Here is a 21,596-nt window from a genome sequence, read left to right as displayed (position 1 = left end):
GCCTTATGATTATAAATAAAGAAATATAAAAAATTACATTTACAAATAAGTGATAATTTCGTGAAAACCATGAATGGCTGAAACAGCAAACATATATAAGAACCAGTTCCTTTATGAATTTTTATTGGTATTCATTGTTACCTGCTGCTTGTCTTCACAATAATAACATTTTCAGTCCCAATTCCAAGGAATGCTGCACCCTTCTGGATGGAGTAATGACTCTGTAGAAGTTAGATTCAGGTTATGTAATAGAAGGTTTATGATTAAAGTTTTCAAACCACAAGATCTACAAATTAAGAAACATCTGGAGTCATATTATACAACGTATATTAATGAAAAAACTTTTCAAACTATACTTTTATAGATGTTAATATTGAAGCTTAGATATACATGTATATTTACATATATTTATTATACTGTTCATCTATTTCAGTGATAATGTAACAATGCAACTTGATGTCATGTTTCCATTCCCTAATGCCGCGAACACACCATCACTTTATGTGATGGAAAAAAAAAAACTGTTTTAAAAAACGTCAATTTAAATGACCGTGTGGGGGGAAAACGTTGTTTTATGTCTTGTAAAAAACGACATAAATTTTTTTTAAGCATGCTTCAATTTTTGTGTCGTTTTTCAAAATGTCATTTTTTGTTTCACAAAAAATCACTGTGTGTAGCAAAAAACGACGTTTTTAAACCTGCGCATGCCCAGAAGCTAGTTATGAAGCGAGCTTCAATGGAAAAGAGATGGTGAACTTAACCTCGCTTTGCTAGAGCATTGTGAAAAAACGATGGTGTGTAGGCAACGTCACTTTTGAAAGATGAAGTTTCGAAAAAACGTCGTTTTTTACTTCACAAAAAAAAGACTTTTGTTTTCAGCACATAAAGTGATGGTGTGTACGTGGCATAAGAGTCGGTTCACACTGAGGCAACACGACTTCCAGCACGACTTTCAGAGGCAACTCCAACACACACATTCAACATGAACCACAGGCCGATCTGGGGCGATTTACACACAACTTGAAGTCATCTCCAGGACAGGGAATGTTAGAAGTGGCCAATCAGAGCTTCTAAGCTCTTTTGACATCATTCTTCTTCCTGTTTCATTTCTTCTTCCCTGTTCCCTGTTTTTCTGTGTCCAAAATGCTCTCTGTGCGTTACGTAATGCTGTTGCTGGGAAATAATCCACTGGTGTGTTCTATTGTTCCTGTCAGTGATCTACTGTTGCTATAAGGCGATCTATTGTTACTGTCAGCGATCTATTGTTTCCAGGGGATCTATTTATCCTGTCAGGGATCTACTGTTGTCAGAGATCCAAGTCCTGTCAGATCATAGGAGACTGATGGTGTGTTCCAGTATAGAGGAAACACAGATTGGTCTCCTCCCCTTGTGAGTCCCCTCCCTTACAGTTTAGAATCACTCCCTAGGTAACACATTTAACCCCTTATTCGTCCCCTAGGTGTTAACCCCTTCCTTACCAGTGACATTTATACAGGTAATCATGCATTTTTATAGCACTGATCGCTGTATAAATGCCAATGATTCCAAAATAATGTCAAAAGTTTCCAATATGTCCGCCGCAATGTGTCACTCCAAATAAAAATTGCAGATCGCCGCCATTACTAGTAAAAAATAAATAAAAAATAAAGATGCCATAATTCTATCCCCTATTTTGTAGACGCTATAACTTTTGCGCAATTCAATCAATATACGCTATAAGAATACATATCGGCCTAAACTGAGGGAATTTTTTTAAATTGGGATATTTATTATAGCAAAAAGTAATAAATATTGTGTTTTTCTTTCAAATTGTCAGTTTTTTTTTGTTTAACTACTAGCCAACCAGCCACTGTCATTATACGGCGGCAGGTCGGCTCTCCTGGCGAGAGCCCGTAGGCTATACGTCCGCTTTTCGAGCGGCCACTAGGGGCGCTCGCCCTCGACTCCCGTGCGTGTGCCCGGCGGGCTCGATCGCCGCCGGGCACCCGCTATTGCTCGTTACAGAGCGGGGACCGGGAGCTGTGTGTGTAAACACACAGCTCTCGGTCCTGTCAGCGGGGGAAATGCTGATCTTCTGTTCATACAATGTATGAACAGAGGATCATTTTTTTTCCCTAGTGAGGCCACCCCCCCCCCCACAGTAAGATAACCCCAGGGACATACTTAACCCCTTCCCCGCCCCCTAGTGTTAACCCCTCACTGCCAGTGGCATTTTTATAGTAATCAATGCATTTTATAGCACTGATCGCTATAAAAATGCCAATGGTCCCCAAAAATGTGTCAAAAGTGTCCGAAGTGTCCGCCATAATGTCGCAGTACCGAAAAAAAATCGCTGATCGCCGATTTTTTTTTTACGAAAAATATGTAGAAGAAAACGTATCGGCCTAAACTGAGGAAAAAATTTTTTTTTTTATATATTTTTGGGGGATTATTTATTACAGCAAAAAAGTAAAAAATATTGCATTTTTTCGAAATTGTCGCTCTATTTTTGTTTATAGCGCAAAAAAATAAAAACCGCAGAGGTGATCAAATACCACCAAAAGAAAGCTCTATTTGTGAGGAAAAAAAGGACGCCAAATTTTGTTTGGGAGCCACGTCGCACGACCGCGCAATTGTCAGTTAAAGCGGCGCAGTCCCGAATCGCAAAAAGTGCTCTGGTCTTTGGGCAGCAATATGGTCCGGGGGTTAAGTGGTTAATAGCGCAAAAAATAAAAAACACAGAGATGATCAAATACCACCAAAAGAAAGCTCTATTTGGGGGGAAAAATTATCAAAATGTAATTTGGGTATAACGTCGCATGACCACAAATTGTCATTCAAAGTGAGAGAGCGCTGAAAGCTGAAAATTGGCCTGGGCAGGAAGGGAGTGAAAATGTCCTGTATTGAAGTGGTTAAAGATATCTTTGGGTGCTGCAGTTTTGGCCTGTATTATATTTCAAATTAATTGAATGGAGAACTTAAAAAATGCTAAACATCGTAATAAAATGGCAGCAGATGTTAAATCACACAATAATGTATTTATTTTCATTGAATCTGTGTGAATGAGCCATAACTAGTACTTTAAAGGACAAAACTAACTTCTAACAGTAACATTGCCTAATAATATAGTCACAGTATTCACTACTAATGCATTTCCACTTATTTTGTAAAAATGAATAGTAATCTCAGCACATTCGTTCCTTCTATGGATAACATTTTACAGTTGATTTGATTTCAGTCAGAAGAATACATTGAAACCCTGTGACTGTATATTTCTATGAAGAGAAATAAGTTCATTGTTGAGTAAGGTTACTGCAATGCATATGTGATCTGGTTTAATGCTCCTTTGTGAGAGGCTATGTTGACTTCTACAATCCGGGCCATTGTACTGGAGAGGGTGGAGAAATTCCAGTTCACAGAAAGTTGTTATACTCTAGAATGGTACTTTTACTGCCAGCAAACAGAACTGGTCATATTCAGTAAACAGTTTGTGCATGTTTATGGAAAACAGTCAGTTTGGCATGAAAAAGGTAATTTTAGACAATTTCAGCAACATATACGTAGAGCAGTATTAAACCCCAAACCAAAGATTAATATATTGCAGTTTGCCTAACATTAGATGTGGTGGCTGCATTTGTTTGCTTTTATAGGATTTCCCCCCTCTGTTTTCACCTGGTGATCTGGCCATTAACATGCCTCCTGTATTAGAGTGCACCCACTCTAGATGAAGAAGCACAGGCCCAGATAGCAAGCAATTGTTCTGCAAGTTTGAAAATGACTTGCTAAGCTATTGCTAGACTTGCCAGGCTTCACAAGCTTGTTGCACAATTGCAGCAAATCCGCATTGCATGACTCCAGATCAACTTTCTTTGCAAATATTCTGCAAGTCTGCTGCAAGTACTGGTTCAGTTTATGATGTGCAATAGTCATCCCACCACAGGTGTCACTGTGGCTGATTTTACATGCTGTAGACTTGCAGAGCTCTTTCTGTAGACTCACCACTGCAACTTTGCTCTTGCTATAGACTTGCCATGCAAATTTGCTACAAATTGGAAAAAGTGGCAACTGGAACTTGTGCTTCAAGTGCTCTGCAAGTGTACAACTTGCCAGTGAAAATGTGCAGCAAGTTATTAGACTTACAATTCAACACTGCCCACAAATTTGTGACAAGTTATTCTTGCTATCTGGGGGGGGCACCTTTGGACATCAGCATTGTTAGTCTGGGGGGGGGGGGGTGTTAGATGGACTAGCACTAGGGATGAGCCGAACACCCCCCCTGTTCGGTTCGCACCAGAACTTGCGAACACACCAAATTTTCGTAGTGAACTTTAGAACCCCGTTAAAGTCTATGGGAACTCGAACATTTGAAATCTAAAGTGCTATTTTTAAAGGCTAATATGCAATTTATTGTCCTAAAAAGTGTTTGGGGACCTGGGTCCTGTCCCAGGGAAAATATATCAATGCAAAAAAAAGTTTTAAAAAACGACCGTTTTTTTTCGGGAGCAGTGAATTTAATAATGCTAAAAGTGAAACAATAAAAGTGAAATATTACTTTAAATTTCGTACCTGGGGGGGAGGGGGGGTTGTAATGTTAGCATGTGAAATATCGCATTTCCATACATAGAACTGTCCCTGCACAAAGTGTCATTTCTGAAAAAAAGTCTTTTATAAACGGCTTTGCGGCTATAATGAATGTCGGCTCTGGCAATTCAGAGCAAATTCATTCATAAAAAAAAAAAAATAGCGTGGGGATCCCCCAAATTCCATTACCAGGCCCTTCAGGTCTGGAATGGATATTAAGGGGAACCCCGCCGTCAATTTAAAAAAAAATGACTTGGGGTTCCCCCCAAATATCCATTCCAGACCCTTCAGGTCTGGTGTGGATTTCAAGGGGAACTCCACCCCCAAAATAAAAAAAAAATGGCGTGGAGCTCCCCCAAAAATTCACACCAGACCCCTTATCCGAGCACGTTAACCTGGCCGGCCGCAGAAAAGAGGGGGGGACAGAGTGCGGCCCCCCTCTCCTGAACCGTACCAGGCCACATGCCCTCAACATGGGGATATCCTCCCCATGTTGAGGGGGACAAGGGCCCTCATCCCCACAACCCTTGCCCGGTGCGGGGGGCTTAATCAGAATCTGGAACAAAGGGGACCCCCAGATCCTGGCCCTCCCTATGTGAATTGGTAATGGGGTACATTGTACCCCTACCATTTCACGAAGGAAGTGTAAATAGTTTAAAAAAAACACACACACACCGTAGAAAAAAGTCCTTATTAATAAAAGAAAAGAAAAAAAATTCAGCGGTGACACTCGTTCCCGGTTTCCTGCTCCAACGTTGTCTGTATCCAGCGACGGGTGCGGGTGATCTCCGGTCCAGCGATGAGAAGATCCATCCATCCAGAGGCAGCATCGCCGACCTCCTCTCACCGCTGGACACAGCCCAGCGAATGAGCGGCTGAAGCTGTGACATTTCTTATATAGGGGAGACGGGGCCACCCGTCACGTGACCCCGCACCCTCTGACGCACCCTCTGCTACGTCACTGGGGAAGCCCAGTCTTCCCCATTGGCTCCCGCTGCTGTCAATCAAATGCTGTGACAAGGAGTGGGGGGCGGGGGCCGAGTCAACAGGTCTGTGTCAATAGACGCAGACTGGGTGGCTCGGGAGCGAGCAACACAGGTGCCCACCTTCGTCTCCTCTTCTCCTGGCCCCCTTCTTCTGCCAAGTGCCCCCAGAGCAAGCAGATTTGGTTGTACCCAGGCAGGCTTGCTCCTGAGTCACAGCGCTAGCATGTCCATTCACACACAGAGCTGTGGCGCGGCCCACCCCCTCCCTCTCCTGATTGGCTCACTGGTTGTGAATTGCAGCAGTGGGAGTCATGGCTCCCACTGTTGCCTCAGCCAATGAGAAGTGAGAGTCCCTGGAGAGCTGAGGCTCTCATGCACATAATTGGATCGAGGTGGGGCTCAGGTAAGTATTAGGGGTGGCTGGGGCACTGCTGCTCACTGAAGTTTTTTTACCTTCATGCATAGAATAAAAAATCTTGAGCCTTTAGAAACACTTTAAGTATATTTTTTCCTTTTTTACAGGGACACAGTGTTCGGCATATAAAATTTCATTTTTAATAGGTAGGGTGGAGTTCCTTTTCAAGAATAAGCTAGCATGCAGGAATGCCTGTTGGATTCCTAGGAAATATTTGCATTATAATTTCTTTCCCTTCTGCTTTTTATTAGTGGTTAAAGCAGGCATAATGGCGATATTCTTTAAAACAGCGAACAAAACTCCACTAGGTGGCCGAAGTGATCCTTTGTCAAAAAAACAAACAAAAAACAGCATATGCAGCTTATCTATCTTGCAGCCAAAACAATTAACATCCTTATCAAGTATTAATCTTATGATTGTCAAATAATCAGAACACTGAGTACTTTCTTTGGATAAATATCAACAGCTTACATAGCTGGAAGTAGAAGATGCAAACATTGTTTCTACTGCCAGGAAATGCAAAAAGATAGTCAGAAATATATATATATATATATATATATATATATATATATATATAATATATATATATATATATATATATATATATATATATATATATATATATATATATAAATAAATAAAAATGACAAATGACAAGTAATACATCCTTGGCATGGATCTCAGCTGCCCTGTGTACAATGTTGGGCTAGTGAGAATACATACTAGGAAATGACTCCTAACATGTTTCGGACCTTGTAGTCCTTCCTCAGAGGCTTAGGCTGGCTTCACACTGAAGCGTCAGCCGCGGTGACGGTATAGCCACGCTATTTGTAGCGCGGCTATACCATCGTGTTTACCGCGATATTCGGGCACAGCGGTGAGGTTTTAACCCCGCTAGCGGCCGAAAAGGGGTTAATACCACCCGCGTTGCGGCGGTATACCGCGGTATTACAGCGGTATTACCGCGTTTTCCCATTGATTTCAATGGGAAGGCGCGGTATAGGAGCGGTGAACACACCGCTCCTATACCGCGGTAAAGATGCAGCTAGCAGGACTTTTGGAGCGTTCCTGCTAGCGCATCGCTTCAATGTGAAAGCCTTCGGGCTTTCACATTGAAGAGTACAGGGCATGATTTTTCATGCGGTATATCAGCGCTATTTTTAGCGCTGTACCGCATGAAAAATGTCCCAATGTGAAAGGGGCCTTATTGTCATTTGAAAAATCGTGAATGTTCTATAATAAAAATATAATGAACATTAGTACAAATAGTATGTTAATTACAATATATTTCAGTAATGAATTAACCGCTTAAGGACCGCCCACTGTATATATATACGTTGGCAGAATGGCACGGACAGGCATTTTCACATACCTGTACGTGGCCCTTTAAATGCCTGCCGTGTGGTCGCGAGCACGCCACCTTTGGTGCGCTCGCGACCCTGCCGCCTTCCCCGTGAGTCTGACCGCGGGTCCCGCAGACTCGATCACCACGGAGATCCCTGTGATCGTCTCATGGAGGTATAGAGCGGGGAGATGCTTGTTTACACAAGCATCTCCTTGCTCTGTCTAGTGAGAATGACACTGATCTCGGCTCTGTGTACTCGGAGCAGAGATCAGTGTCATGTGACAGAGAGCCCACCCCCCCTACAGTTAGAAACACAAGGCAGTGAACATTTAACCCCTACAGTGCCACCTAGTGGTTAACCCCTTCACTTGCCAGTATCATTTTCACAGTAACCAGTGCATTTTTATAGCACTGCTCGCTGTGAAAATGACCATTGTCCCAAAATGTGTCAAAAGTGTCCGATGTGTCCGCCATAATGTCGCAGTCACAAAAAAAAATCATCGCCATTACTAGTAAAAAATATTTTTATTAAAAATGCTATAAAACTATCCCCTATTTTGTAAACACTATGGGCCAGATCCACAAAAGGGATACGCCGGCGTATCTACTGATACGCCGTCGTATCCCTGTTTCTAACTATGGAACTGATCCACAGAATCAGTTTCTCATAGTTAGGCAGAAGATCCGACATGTGTAAGGGACTTATACTGCGGATCTTAGGATGCAGTACCGCATCCGCCGCTGGGGACATTTCGAGTCGAAATGCCGCGTCGGGTATGCAAATTAGCACTTACGGAGATCCACAAAGCTTTTCAGCTTCGTTTTTTCTCCGTAAGGATTAGTTTGCAAACGCAAAATTAGGGCTGCTTTTACAAGGTGTAAAGTTAGTACACCATGTAAAAGTAGACCCTTCTTTCCCACGCGACGCTGTCATTTTTTTTTAACTTTTTTTTCCCGCCGTATCTTTTTTTTTTTTCCGACGCAACTTTTTTTTACCCGGCGCGATTCACAAAACTCGGCGTAACGTAAAACCGCGCAAAGCACGTCGGGGAAAATGACGTCGGGAGCATGCGCAGTACGTCCGGCGCGGAGCGCGCCTAATTTAAATGGGACTCGCCCCCATGAAATTAGGAACGCCTTGCGCCGGACGATTTTAAGTTACACCGCTCAAAATTTCTAGGTAAGTGCTTTGTGGATCGGCACTTAGGTAGAGATTTTGCGGCGGTGTAACTTAAATGGAAAAAAATATGTTTGCGCCGGGTTTTTGTGGATCTGGCCGATAACTTTTGCGCAAAACCAATCAATAAACTCTTATTGTGATTTTTTTTTTAACCAAAAATATGTAGAAGAATACGTATCGGCCTAAACAGAGGAAAACATTTTTTTTATATATATTTTTAGGGGATATTTATTATAGCAAAAAGTAAAAAATATTTAATTTTTTTCAAAATTGTCGCTCTATTTTTGTATTATAGCACAAAAAATAAAAACCCGCAGAGGTGATCAAATACCACCAAAAGAAAGCTCTATTTTTGGGGAAAAAAGGATGTCATTTTTGTTTGGGAGCCACATCGCACGACCGCGGCAATTGTCAGTTTAAAGCGACGCAGTGCCGAATCGCAAAAAGTGGCCTGGTTTTTGACCACCCAAATGGTCCGGGCCTGAAGTGGTTAACATAAGAATTTTACTTTAAACAAAAAATGCATGTCTACACACATTTAAAAACATTGCAGAAAATTTGATTATACTTACATAGATGAGCAAGTCACTGATAAAAACAACCAGGGGAAGATGTTATTCCTGACTGGATTCCCATGGACTGGCAGATGCAGCTGTAGTGGACCCTGGACGGCACCCGAATGGGGAACGGACCCACGACTGGGGACAGAGGACGAGAGGGGAAGCACCTATCCCAACTGCAAGAACCGAAGGCTAATTGTACAACTCTGCCAAATTGCCGACCACTGAGTAATAGAGTATGGATATTTTCTGCAGAAAAGTGCGGTTGGTATGTCTCTATATAGATGTAAAACAAAGAGAGACAAACAGAGGCCAGTGAGGGTACTATTAAAGCACCATCTTAAGAATCGGTAAGTAACTAAGCAAAATTGATTAACTTCATGTGTTAAACAACGGCCTAAATATGTTGTTAAGTAAAATAAGTACAATCAAAGAAAAAGTAAATTAAAAGTTTGGAGAGTAGTAATATTGTGTTCTGCTAATGTACCTCTCTCTCATGTTCTATATCAGATTGTCCCACATCACCACGGCATCGTTGTGGATGTCTGGGGTGTCTGTAAATATATAGCTAATAAAACAAGCTGATGGCAAGAAAAATCAGCTGAAGTGGGCATGACAGATTGTAGCGCCAAGCATGGATACCATAGTAGCACCCTAGTTTCTGCCAACCACAAATCACCTTTCGAAGAGCCCCTCCCCTACGTGATAAACTTGTGCATAGCGAATATATAAACGAAGAAACATGATCATATAAAACCAACAGGGACGTTCATGTGTGGAAACTGCAACTGTTGTCAGTATATGAACCACTAGAAAAATTTAGATTTACCAAATGGAGAGAAGTTCATATCCAAATATTTTGTGAATTGTCGCACTCCCGGAGTGGTGTACTTATTATAATGCGAGTGCAACTGCTATTATGTGGGGAAACTAAGTTTGAATTCTGGCAAAGAATTTATAGACATCGCCAGTATCAACAAAAAAGATCCTGACCTACCCTCTTGGTAGGCATAGCCGTACAGTGCAAAGTGACAGCATCCCCAGAGTGCAGTTTCTTGCATTAGACCATATCCCTAACAACCCAAGGGGTGGTGACTCAAATAAACTACTCTTGCAGAGTGAATTGAGGTGGATTTTCCACCTCAATGCCACCGCACCACCGGGCCTCAATGTGCGAATTGGGACTTTAGGTGTAGTAGTGTAAATCCTTTAGCAAGATTAATATAAACTACCATATCTATGCATACGCAGTGGCACACATCTCACCTACGGATACACTTGTTAGGACTGTAATTATGTATGCTCGTTTATGCTACATTTGTGTTACATGCTTGACTTTATAATGCAACATTGTCAAGTAACTATTTGTTAATTGAGATTTGATATATTTTTTTCAACAGATTCATTTTTTTTTTATGCCAGAGATTTATTGTAATACTGATAGTTGAGCTTCTCCCTGCTGACCCCCAGGTGGTACCATCTCTGTTGGACTGCCTTTACTGTGGCCGACTGTGTTTCAGAGGATAGATCGATGGGTAGACGGCCTCAATTTTTTTTCTGGGGCTCGAGATTGTGTTGCCCTGCCCCACTGCCCGGCACCCGGGTCTTTTGGTTTCGGTCACCTCTGTGGCCGTACCTGGGACCTCCCTGCCTTTGGGAACCTGCCTTTGAAAGGTTACGTCCTGTTTGCATTCCATTGTGAGGCAAAGACAGGTAGGCCGAACGCGCGGTGGTGCGGGACGCGACTTCGCCCCCATTGGGCGGGCTTGCACCGCGCTTCATCACATCAGGGACTCCCTTTGGCTTCCCATTGACTTGGCGCTACGATCTGTCATGCCCACCACAGCTGATTTTGATTGCCATCATGCAATTGATTTCAGCTTGTTTTATTAGCTAGATATTCACCCACACGCCAGACATCCACAGAGATGCCGTGGTGATGGTGGGACGATCTTATATAGAACATGAGAGAGAGGTACCTTAGCAGCACACAATATTGCTACTCTCCAAACTTTCTTTTACTTTTTCTTTGATTCTACTTATTTTACTTAACAACATATTTTGGCCGTTGTTTAACACATGAAGTTAATCAATTTTGCTTAGTTATCGTATTTATCGGCGTATAACACGCATCCTAACTTTAAGAGGGAAGTTTCAGGAAAAAAACTTTCCACTGCACCCTGCGTATAACACGCAGGCACAGTTTACCCTCTATTTTTAGGGTAAAAAAGTGAGTGTTATACACCAATAAATACAGTACTTATTGATTCTTAAGATAGTGCTTTAATAGTACCCACACTGGCCTCTGTTGTCTCTCTTTGTTTCTACATCTATATAGAGACATACCAACCGCACTTTCTGCAGCAATTATCCATACTCTAATACTCAGTGGTCCGAATTTTGGCAGGAGTTTGTACTCCAATTAGCCTGGAGTTCTTGCAGTTGGGATAGGTGCTTCCCCTCTCATCCCTTCTGACCCCAGTCATGGGTCCGTTCCCCATTTGGGTGCTGTACAGGGCCCACTATGGCTGCATCTGCTAGTCCATGGGAATCCAGTCAGGAATAACATCTTCCCCTGGTTGTTTATATCAGTGATTTGCTCATCCATGCAAGTATAATCTCATTTGCTGCGATATTATCAAATGTGTGTAGACATGCATTTTTTGTTTAAAGTAAAATTCTTATGTTAATTCATTACTGAAATATTTTTTAATCAACCTACTATTTGTACTAATGTTCATTATATTTATATTATAAAACATTCACGATTTTTCAAATAACAATAAGCCTCTGAAGGAGGACTACAAGGTCCGAAACATATTAGGCGTCATTTCCTAGTATGTATTCTCGCTAGCCCAACATTGTACACAGGGCAGCTGAGATCCATGCCAAGGTTGTATTGAGTTTACTTGTCATTATATATATATATATATATATATATACATACACACACACACACACACATATACACACACGCACTCTTTTATCGTGTATTTTCTACCCTTTTGCTACTGCAATTTTATTGTATGTTTATAATAAACACATTTTTTATTATACTACCTGGTCTGTCTTTAAAAATCCAGAGGTGTATTACCATGCCTTTAGCATCAGGTTTTCTCTTTTTCATTAAATGGTACATACTGTAACTTTACTATTGGAGCATAACTTCACTATTGGCTGTCTTTCTTCCTTGGCCACCCGTAAAAATTCTACATTATGTGGCACTCTATGTCACGTAGTGTTAAGAAAAACAAACTGCACTGGTATAGTAACTTAAAAAAATGCTGCAACTCAAAAGTGAAATACACACCAAACAAAATAGAAAATAAAAAAGAAGCTGTGCTAATATTGAATGAGCAAATAAATGTGATCTAGTGAGCAAATAAACTTAATGGTTTGGTTCACAAATATAATAAAAACCCTGCAATATTGAAATAATAAAGGGTTAACAAATATACATGTAGCGCCCCCTTTACTTTCAGTAAGGGCACTACGCTAAAGTTAGTGGGAGAATGAGAGAGATAAGTTGCTCTCATTCTTAATTTAGTTAAATTTGTCTGTCGCCAAATTCTGGATTGTCCTGTGGGTCAGTTTGTGTGTCCAGAGATATGGTCTCATCTCTGGACGGCAGATGGCGCCAGAGGGGATCCAGGCGGAGCCACTTCTTCCCAGCAGCCAATGAGAGGAGTTGAGCCTCGCTGTGCATGCTGGGAGGGGGTATTTCTGTGGCAGAAGCCGTTGTTCTTGGTTGTTCGCGGGTTCCTGGTTCCAGGTGCGGCACCCACCTTTAGGGTGTGCGCACATCGCAGGCCCCACCACTATGGCCTACCTGGCCTAGGGTCGTGCGCAACACAGAGTTCCAGACTCTGGGCCCTCCTGGCCTGGAGCAACTGATGCCACAAAGGGGCCCAGTGACTTACTGGGTCCCCCTTCTACTGAGCAGATCCCAGGCTGTATGCCGTTTGGTGGGGGATCGGCTTGAGGAAAACCCGGAGGCGGGTTATCCAAAAGGGCTTGAACGAACCATCGGGGATCTGGTGACCGGTTACTGACAGGTACGCTGGAACTGTCAGACGGTGACCCTAACGTGACTTATTGGGAAGATTCGCTCTGCTGTTCACATTGTCAGCATTGAGCCTGTGGCATAGGTTTCATCTGACATCGTAATCTAATCAGAGCCAGGCCTGTGGCAGAGGCCTGTTCTTCCCAGCAACCTTAAAGTGACGCTCCGGCTGCCAGGCCTGTGGCAGGGGTCTGTCCGGGGGCATTTCACCCCCTCTGGCTGGAGTGGCGACGAACTGTGTTATTGCAGAAAGCAGGATTGCTTTCCTACTATCCAAGGCCTGATACCGCAAAGTTCCTTTACTTCATCAACCTTTCCTATCTACCTCAAATTGATGTTGGTCGTGTTGGGCCAAGAAATAAAGCATTCAGAAAACCTTATCTACGAATTGGACATTCGCTTATTGCTCTACTCACTAACTTCACCCCTAGACAACACATAGATGTAACTTAATACGCTGATCCCAAATCAATCAGCGGCTCCTGAGGGGGTAACGCTACATACAAATGCAAATAAATGCAATAAACCAAATTAATCTTGTGAAGTGACAAAAAGGGAGCAACCTGTTAAGTGAAACAAAAGTAACCCATTCAGCAGATAGGTGAAAGTCATAAATTATAAAATAATGGTAAGTGAACCAAAAAATACGGAAATAAAAATAAAAGTCTCTTCCATAATGCTTCCCAATTGGGAGTAAATGTTGAAACACCCTGTGAGAAATCTTCTATATTCAAAGGACACATGAATCCACTTCCACATAAATTGAAGGCTTACAAGCTAAACAAGCTGTCAGAGCTTGTGGCTAATACCCAGTCAGGGCCTTTAAATCCTCCTGACACCTCCAGTGGCCAGCGGCCGAGCTTTCCTGAAGTCTTGATGTATTCCCAGCAATCAAGCAAGTGGCCGCGAATGTATCCTCGGGGAGTGAGCTAAGCCCACAAAGAGAAACAAAAAATGTTTGTCATCTGTAAAATCAGGTTGTGTTTTATTGTAAAAAAGTCTGTGCAGACAAACAGACTATGCAGTTACAACAGACTATGCAGTTAAAAGTTACATAAAAACAAGTAAAGCCGGCTGGCAAATAGTACAAACACGCCCGTGCAAGCAGAGCGTGATAACAGCGCGGTGATGTCAGCACATCGCTCCTCCCTACATGTTTTGTCACTAAACGGACGTTGTCCTGGGGCACGGGCGGCGTACTATAAATAGTTCCACTTAAGCCTTGATCTGAGCCATGAGCGGCTGATGCTGTTGACACCATGTTGGTTAAGGGAAAACAAGAGGCCAAAAAGGGTAAAAACATTAATTGTGGAAGGGAATCAATCCTAATTGCAGAGCAGTCATACACTGTTTGACAAAGAGTTGAACACAACTGCCCTAAACAGTGGGCCAAAGGAGGTGAGAATACTCTAAAAAACATAAAGTTCCAAATTGCATATAGCAAACCTGATAACAACTGCGCAAGAATTAGGCGATAGTAAATTGTAATATATACCTAATAGTAATGCCACACTCCCATATTGAGACAATAAGCAATGGCATCACTTGACCCCTTCCCTTTGGTAGGAGTCTATATTGTAAATTTAGTTTTAAGTACTGTGATGCCATCACTTATTGTCTCAATATGGGTGTGTGGCATTACTATTAGGTATATATTACAATTTACTAGCTCTTGTTCATTCTTGCGCAGTTGTTATCCAATTCATTCAGCGTATGATACAGTATTATGTATCTATATTGGATGTTAATTTTTGAATTTCCAATGTGAGTACTTAATTGGACTACCATGCGGGTTTGCCGCATTGTCTGTCCATACATTATCAGTTTATTTAGAATTGTGTTTGTATTTCTTACCATTTATCTTTTGACATAAGAGGCTATAATAATGTTAGTTTTATTGGCCCTAATATTAGCATTCTTCCCTTGGTGACACTCAGTATTGTTACCTAATATTAGGTTCAGGTTTTCTATATGCAATTTGGAACTTTATGTTTTTTAGAGTATTCTCACCTCCTTTGGCCCACTGTTTAGGGTAGTTGTTGTGTTCAACTATTTGTCAAACAGTGTATGGCTGCTCTGCAATTAGGATTGATTCCCTTCCACAATAAATGTTTTGACCCTTTTTGCCCTCTTGTTTTCCCTTAGTCAACAGCATCAGCCACTCGAGGCTTGAGTGGAACTATTTATTGCGGTGCATCAGTACGCCACCCGTGCCCCAGGACGACATCCATTTAGTAACGAAACGCATGGGGGAAGCGACGTGCTGATGTCACTGCGCTGTTCTCACACTCCGCTTGGACGGACGTGTTTGTATTATTTCTTGGCCAGCTTTACTTGTTTTTATGGAACTTTTTGCATAGTCTGTTTGTCTGCACAGACTTTTTTTTACAATAAAACACCACCTGGTTTACCCATGGCGAACCTTTTTTGTCTCTTTTTATGGGCTTAACTTATCAATTTATGTGGTGGTGGATTCACGGTGTCCTTTGAATATTAAAGATTCCTCACAGGGTGTTTCAACATTTACTCCCCGATTGGGAAGCATCATGGAAGAGACTTTTATTTTTATTTCCGTATTTTTTGGTTCACTTACCATTGTATAATTTATGACTTTCACTTATCTGCTAAATGGGTTGACTTTGTTTAACTTAACAGGTTGTTCCCTTTTTGTCACTTCACAGGATTCGATTGGTTTATTGCATTTAATTGCATTTGTATATTTGTTCACCTTTTATTATTTCAATATTGCAGGGTTTTTATTATATTTGTCAACCAAACCATTACGTTTATTTGCTGACTAGATCACGTTTATTTACTCATTCAATATTAGCGCAGCTTTTTTTTTGTACTCGACTGTCACTTGACTGTTCATCAATAGATTTATGCCTAGGCTTCTATTAATGGGCTTGAAGTTTATTAAAAGGACAGGCATGGAAATGTGCACTGGACTCCAGATCTGATAGGATGACTTAAAGGGGTTGTAAAGGTACAATTTTTCCCCCCCTAAATAGCTTCCTTTACCTTAGTGCAGTCCTCCTTCACTTACCTCATCCTTCCATTTTGCTTTTAAATGTCCTTATTTCTTCTGAAAAATCCCCACTTCCTGTTCTTCTGCCTGTAACTCCACACAGTAATGCAAGGCTTTCTCCCTGGTGTGGAGTGTCGTGCTCGCCCCCTCCCTTGGACTACAGGTGAGTCAGGACACCCACTAACACACAGCTCCTTTCTCTAGCTGCAACATAGAGAGCGTCCTGACTCTCCTGTAGTCCAAGGGAGGGGGCCAGCACGACACTCCACACCAGGGAGAAAGTCTTGCATTACTGTGTGGAGTTACAGACAGAAGAACAGGAAGTGAGGATTTCTCAGAAGAAATAAGGACATTTAAAAGCAAAATGGAAGGATGAGGTAAGTGAAGGAGGACTGCACTAAGGCAAAGGAAGCTATTTAGAAAAAAAAAAAAAATTGTACCTTTACAACCCCTTTAATAGTTAAAGCGGAGTTCCACCCAAAAGTGGAACTTCCGCTTAATCCACTCCTCGCCCCCTTACATGCCACATTTGGCATGTCATTTTTTTTGGGGGGGGGAGTGGGGGCTTCAGGAGGAGTGGGACTTCCTGTCCCACTTCCTCCTTCCGCCAAGGGGCTGCTAAGGCGAATAGCCTAATCGCCTTTCTGCAGCCCCTCCCTGTAGGCGATCGCCTGGGACACGTGACAGGTCCCAGGCGTTCGCCTGTCCAATTGGATGGCGCAGCGCTGCTCGCGCATGTGCAGTGACGCTCGCGCATGCGCAGTGGGTGCCCGGCCGTGAAGCTGAAAGCTGTCGCGGCTGGGTGCCCACACTTGGAATGTAGATGCCGGCCGGAGAGGGGGGGAGAGGAGCGGAACGCCGGTCAGCGCGTCGCTGGAACGTGGAGCAGGTGAGTGTATGTTTATTGAAAGCCAGCAGCTACAGTTTTTGTAGCTGCTGACTTTTAATAAACATAAAAAATGACTGGAACACCCCTTTAACATAAGCTTGACTGATCACTGGTGGTTTCCCAGTGTAGGCAGGTGCAGTCTATTTTCTCAACCGCAGGTGGCGCTCAAGCAGCATTGCAGAGGGAGAGGAAGTGAAGACATGGTTCCTCTATGGTTTCTGGGCTACTGGGGAAGTGACCCATGCAGTAGATCGACTTCTGTACAACCTCCCTGCTCATACACAGATCAAAATTCTGCTTGTTCCTGCTGAACCGGACAAATATCGATCCATGTATGGCCAGCATTATGTTTTACTTGTGAAGGTACCCCTTTCCCTTTTTTTTCCTGTATACTGTACCTTACTTTACAATCTTAGTAAAAACAGTTTGAGTGAAAAGGCACCATCATCCCTCCATAATAAGGTGACCAGATTTTTAAATTAAATCCGGGGACATATGGTATTATTCTTTTTTTACTAGTAATGGCGGCATTCAGCGACTCTCTGCCCGTCGCCGCTCGCCAAGCAGCCTGTCAAGTCTTACTCTCCAGGCCCTGGCTACTACTGGGTGGGGAGCAGAGGAAGATCAAGGAGGAAGCGGAGGGAGCGGAGAAGGCAAGGAGACAGGCAGCTGGCTGGCCAGGACTTGAGCCAAGGCAGAAGAACATGCAAGCGAAGCTGAATGGGCATGCGCCCAAAACTGGAGAAATATTCCCTCCGCTCCAACCAGCACATGATCATCAGAAAGGGACACAGATAATGAAAAATAGACACCTCCCCCCAAGCTAAAGCAGGGGTGTGTAATTCAGATTTTTTTTTAATTCTGCACTGACTGTCTTTGAAATTGCCCCAGCCCCTGTTCAAATCCAATCCGGGGACAAAACCGGGGAAAGACTTTGTCCGGGGACAGTGTCCTCAATCCGGGGATTGTCCCCGGAAACCGGGAATGTCTGGTCACCCTACTTCATAATCAATATCCAAACAACTTTACCATAAAATTGGATTTTTGAGGTGCCCACTCATGCACAGTTTATACACAACTAAAATAATTAATTTTTTATTTCTATTAAAGCCATAAAAGAATAAAAAATATATGACAAAGGCATTTAAAAAAAAAAATCACAGTATATTGTTGTCTCTCCCACCCGACGTATTAGTATTTGACTTCCTTGGTTGCATGAATTCAATGCTGGAAATGTTCAGAGGAACCTTTGTAAGTGGGAGATCCACAATTTGTCACAATGTGTTTTGTGGACACCATAAGCCCCCTTCCTCAGGTGTCGTGAAACTATAAACCATAGGTCAATATTTAGTCCAACAATAAAGGTTTAATATCTATCACATACAAATATAGTAAATATCTACTTTTATTAATTATCAAGCCTGTGATTCGGGGCCTGAAAACTACTAAACAACACCATGGGCTGGATTCAGATACAATGGCGTATCTGTCCGGCCGGCGTAACGTATCTCCGATACGCCGCTCTAACTTTGGGCGCGAGTTCTTTATTCAGAAAGAACTTGCGCCCTTAGTTACGGCGGCGTAACGTATGTGTTGCGGCGTAAGTCCGCGTAATTCAAATGGGGATGTAGGGGGCGTGTTTTTTTTAAATTTGTGTTGACCCCGCCTTTTTTTACGTTTTATTTGAACGGCGCATGCGCCGTCCGTAAAATATTTCAGTGTGCATTGCTCTAAATGACGTCGCAAGGACGTCATTGCTTTTGACGTGGATGTAAATTACGTCCAGCCGTATTCGCGAACGACTTACGCAAACAACGTAGAATTTCAAAACTCGGCGCGGGAACGACGGCCATACTTAACATTAGCTATCCCTCATATAGCAGGGGTAACTATACGCCGGAAAAAGCCGAACGCAAACGACGTAAAAAAAAAGCGCCAGGCAGTCGTTCGTTTCTGAATCGGCGTAAATCCAAATTTTCATATTCCTTGCGTAAAACATACGGAAGCGCCACCTAGAGGCCAGCCTGAAATTGCAGTCTAAGATCCGACGGTGTAAGACACTTACACCTGCCGGATCTTAGGGATATCTATGCGTAACTGATTCTCTGAATCAGTCGCATAGATACGACTGGCCGAACTCCGTCGTATCTCTTTCTGAATCCGGCCCATTATGTCCCACTGGAATGAGAACCATGCAGAGACTGAGAGGAGAATTTAAATGTTTTATTTTTTTAGAAAATAAAACTAACAAAATAGTAGGGACCCAGAGAGGAAATAACCTCTTATGAAATAAAATTCCTGCAATGTATACCCTGGTACAGTATGTGATAGATATTAAAACTTTATTACTACACTTCTGTTTCTTGTCTGTATATTTGTACAGAAATAAATGTGTCAGACATTTATAATTCATTAATAATAGTAACAATAATAATAGGTTTGCCTTTATCTCACCTCTTGTGAAGTAAACAGTACCAGTCTGGGAAGGGAATGCAGGCCTTTCTCTTTGCAGTGCGGAAAACGCTGAAATCGAGCAACGTTTATAGCATACATATTGGACATGGAGCCCCCTGCAATAAAAGATTAGAAGTCCTAAAAGCAGGGATGAAACAAGGGCCAGACAAGGTATTCCACTCCAAGCCACCTTCCATACATGCAGGTACATTTATTTATATTCCAGCAATGTGTGCCTGCTCCAGAAAAGGCAATATGGGTGATACTAGCAGCAATGCTAAAGAAGTGCTGTATGTGCAGGAGAGCAGTATGCAGGATATTAAAGTAGACTAGTTACATTTTTAAACTTCATTGGGACGCATGCCTTTACACACTCATGAACTTAAATGGCATCCCAGTCTTAGTCCGTAGGGTTCAATATTGAGTTGACCCACCCTTTGCAGCTATAACGGCTTTAACTCTTCTGGGAAGGCTGTCCACAAGGTTTAGAAAGGTGTCTGTGGGAATGTTAGACAATTCTTACAGAAGCGCATTTGTCAGGTCAGTCACTGATGTGGACAAGAAGGCCTGGCTCTGTTTTTTTTTTTTTTTTAAGTGTATTTTGTGCGTGTACTCGAGAGAGGAGCCGGACTGCAGGAGTTGGGAGTAGGCAGGCCTCCTCCAGAGGCAATCTGCCACCTTTCTCCATGCCCCGGGTGGCAATGGTGGGTGTGTGAGGGGGTCCTCCCACACAGCCCGCCCTACCTGCTCCGCTTTTGAAGCCCAACGGGGCAGAGGGACTCCCTATAAGGGAGTGAGAGGATTAGCACGCTCAACCAGCCCCGTTAGTCCTTCGCCTCTCTTTTTTAGAGACCGCGTGGTCAAAGTGCGTGCATGTTAACCCAATTTCAAGTGCGTGTAAGTGTTGTGGTTTTTGTGGGAGGGGGGTGGGCGTACTAAGCGCAGGCTTACCTCGCATAGCACACCCACCGGGAGTCGGGCTGAGACCACCAAACTCAATTCACATGTAGCTGAGACCGGGATCCGAACCTCTAGCTGCAGAGGTGAGTGGCTTGTCAGCGCAGTGCCAATCGCGTTGAGCCACCGCAGCTCCAGGCCTGGCTCTGTCTTCTAATTCAAACTTGTTCATCCATGTCTTTAGCTCTCGTTCACACTGAACAAATTTGACATGTCAAATTGCATGGCAAATCGTAGCCTGTCCGAATCGGTGCGTCACTGACTTTTTGGCGCTGCACCGATTCCCAAAAGAAGTTTCTACACTACTTTTGGCGACTTCAGGGGCAATTTCAATAGACATCTGTGCATGAACCTGCACAAATGTCTGTCAAATCAACCTCGAAGTCAGACTGAACTCGCATGATTTCAAACCTGCCCTCAGTGTGAACCTAGGCTTATGAACCTTGCTTTGTGCACTGGTCCACGTCATTTTGTGGAGGGGGGATTATGGTGTGGGGTAATTTTTCAGGGGTTGAGCTTGGCCCCTTAGTTTCCAGATTTCAGGCTCTCAACTTTGTGGGAACAGTTTGGGGATGGCCCCTTCCTGTTCCAACATGACTGCACACAGGGCTTTTTCGTTCAGAGAATAGGTGCTGGGACTGCCGCTTTTTGACTCACCCCTTGTCTCTGCCCATATCCACCTCCGAGCACCGTTGCTTGGTTCCATCCCCTACCCAACTCCCAGTACCGCCCTTTTAGAGAATACAGTACCAACTACCAAGTATAATTTTGTGGTTATAGTATTTTATATATAATTAGTTAATAATGACAATAAAATAAGTAAACTAGATCCCCTGCAGCTAGCAACAATAGACCCCCCCCCAACAACAATGGACCACCCGCAACAAAATATCCACTCAGCATCAATAGACCCTCCAGCAGCCAGCAACAATGAACCCCCATCCCAACAGTAGATTCCTCCCAGTAACAATTGCCCCCCCTCCCCAGCAACATAAGCCCCACCTTTAGCAACAATAGATCCCTCCACTAGCAACAATAGACCATCTTGATAAATATATCACCTCCAATGACAATTGACCCCCTTGCAGCCAGCATCAATAGACTTTCCAGCGCACCCCTTGCCATTACATACAGTGTTGGAGGTGCGAAACTGTGTTCC

At 42.9% G+C, this 21,596-nt stretch overlaps 1 protein-coding gene across 1 annotated transcript in view; it reads right to left on the bottom strand.

Moving 5' to 3' along the window:
• CSAD (cysteine sulfinic acid decarboxylase) overlaps positions 1–21,596 on the bottom strand; it is a 95,766-nt gene that overhangs the window by 35,368 nt on the left and 38,802 nt on the right. Inside the window, 2 exon segments of the mRNA XM_040340639.1 lie at positions 142–221; positions 19,481–19,596. Of these exon segments, the coding sequence (XP_040196573.1) occupies positions 142–221; positions 19,481–19,596 (196 nt within the window).

Source organism: Rana temporaria, chromosome 2 (assembly GCF_905171775.1).
Source record: "Rana temporaria chromosome 2, aRanTem1.1, whole genome shotgun sequence".
Taxonomy (NCBI): domain Eukaryota; kingdom Metazoa; phylum Chordata; class Amphibia; order Anura; family Ranidae; genus Rana; species Rana temporaria.
Note: the sequence above shows the minus strand (reverse complement) of the source record. Positions and strands in the feature narration are given on the sequence as shown.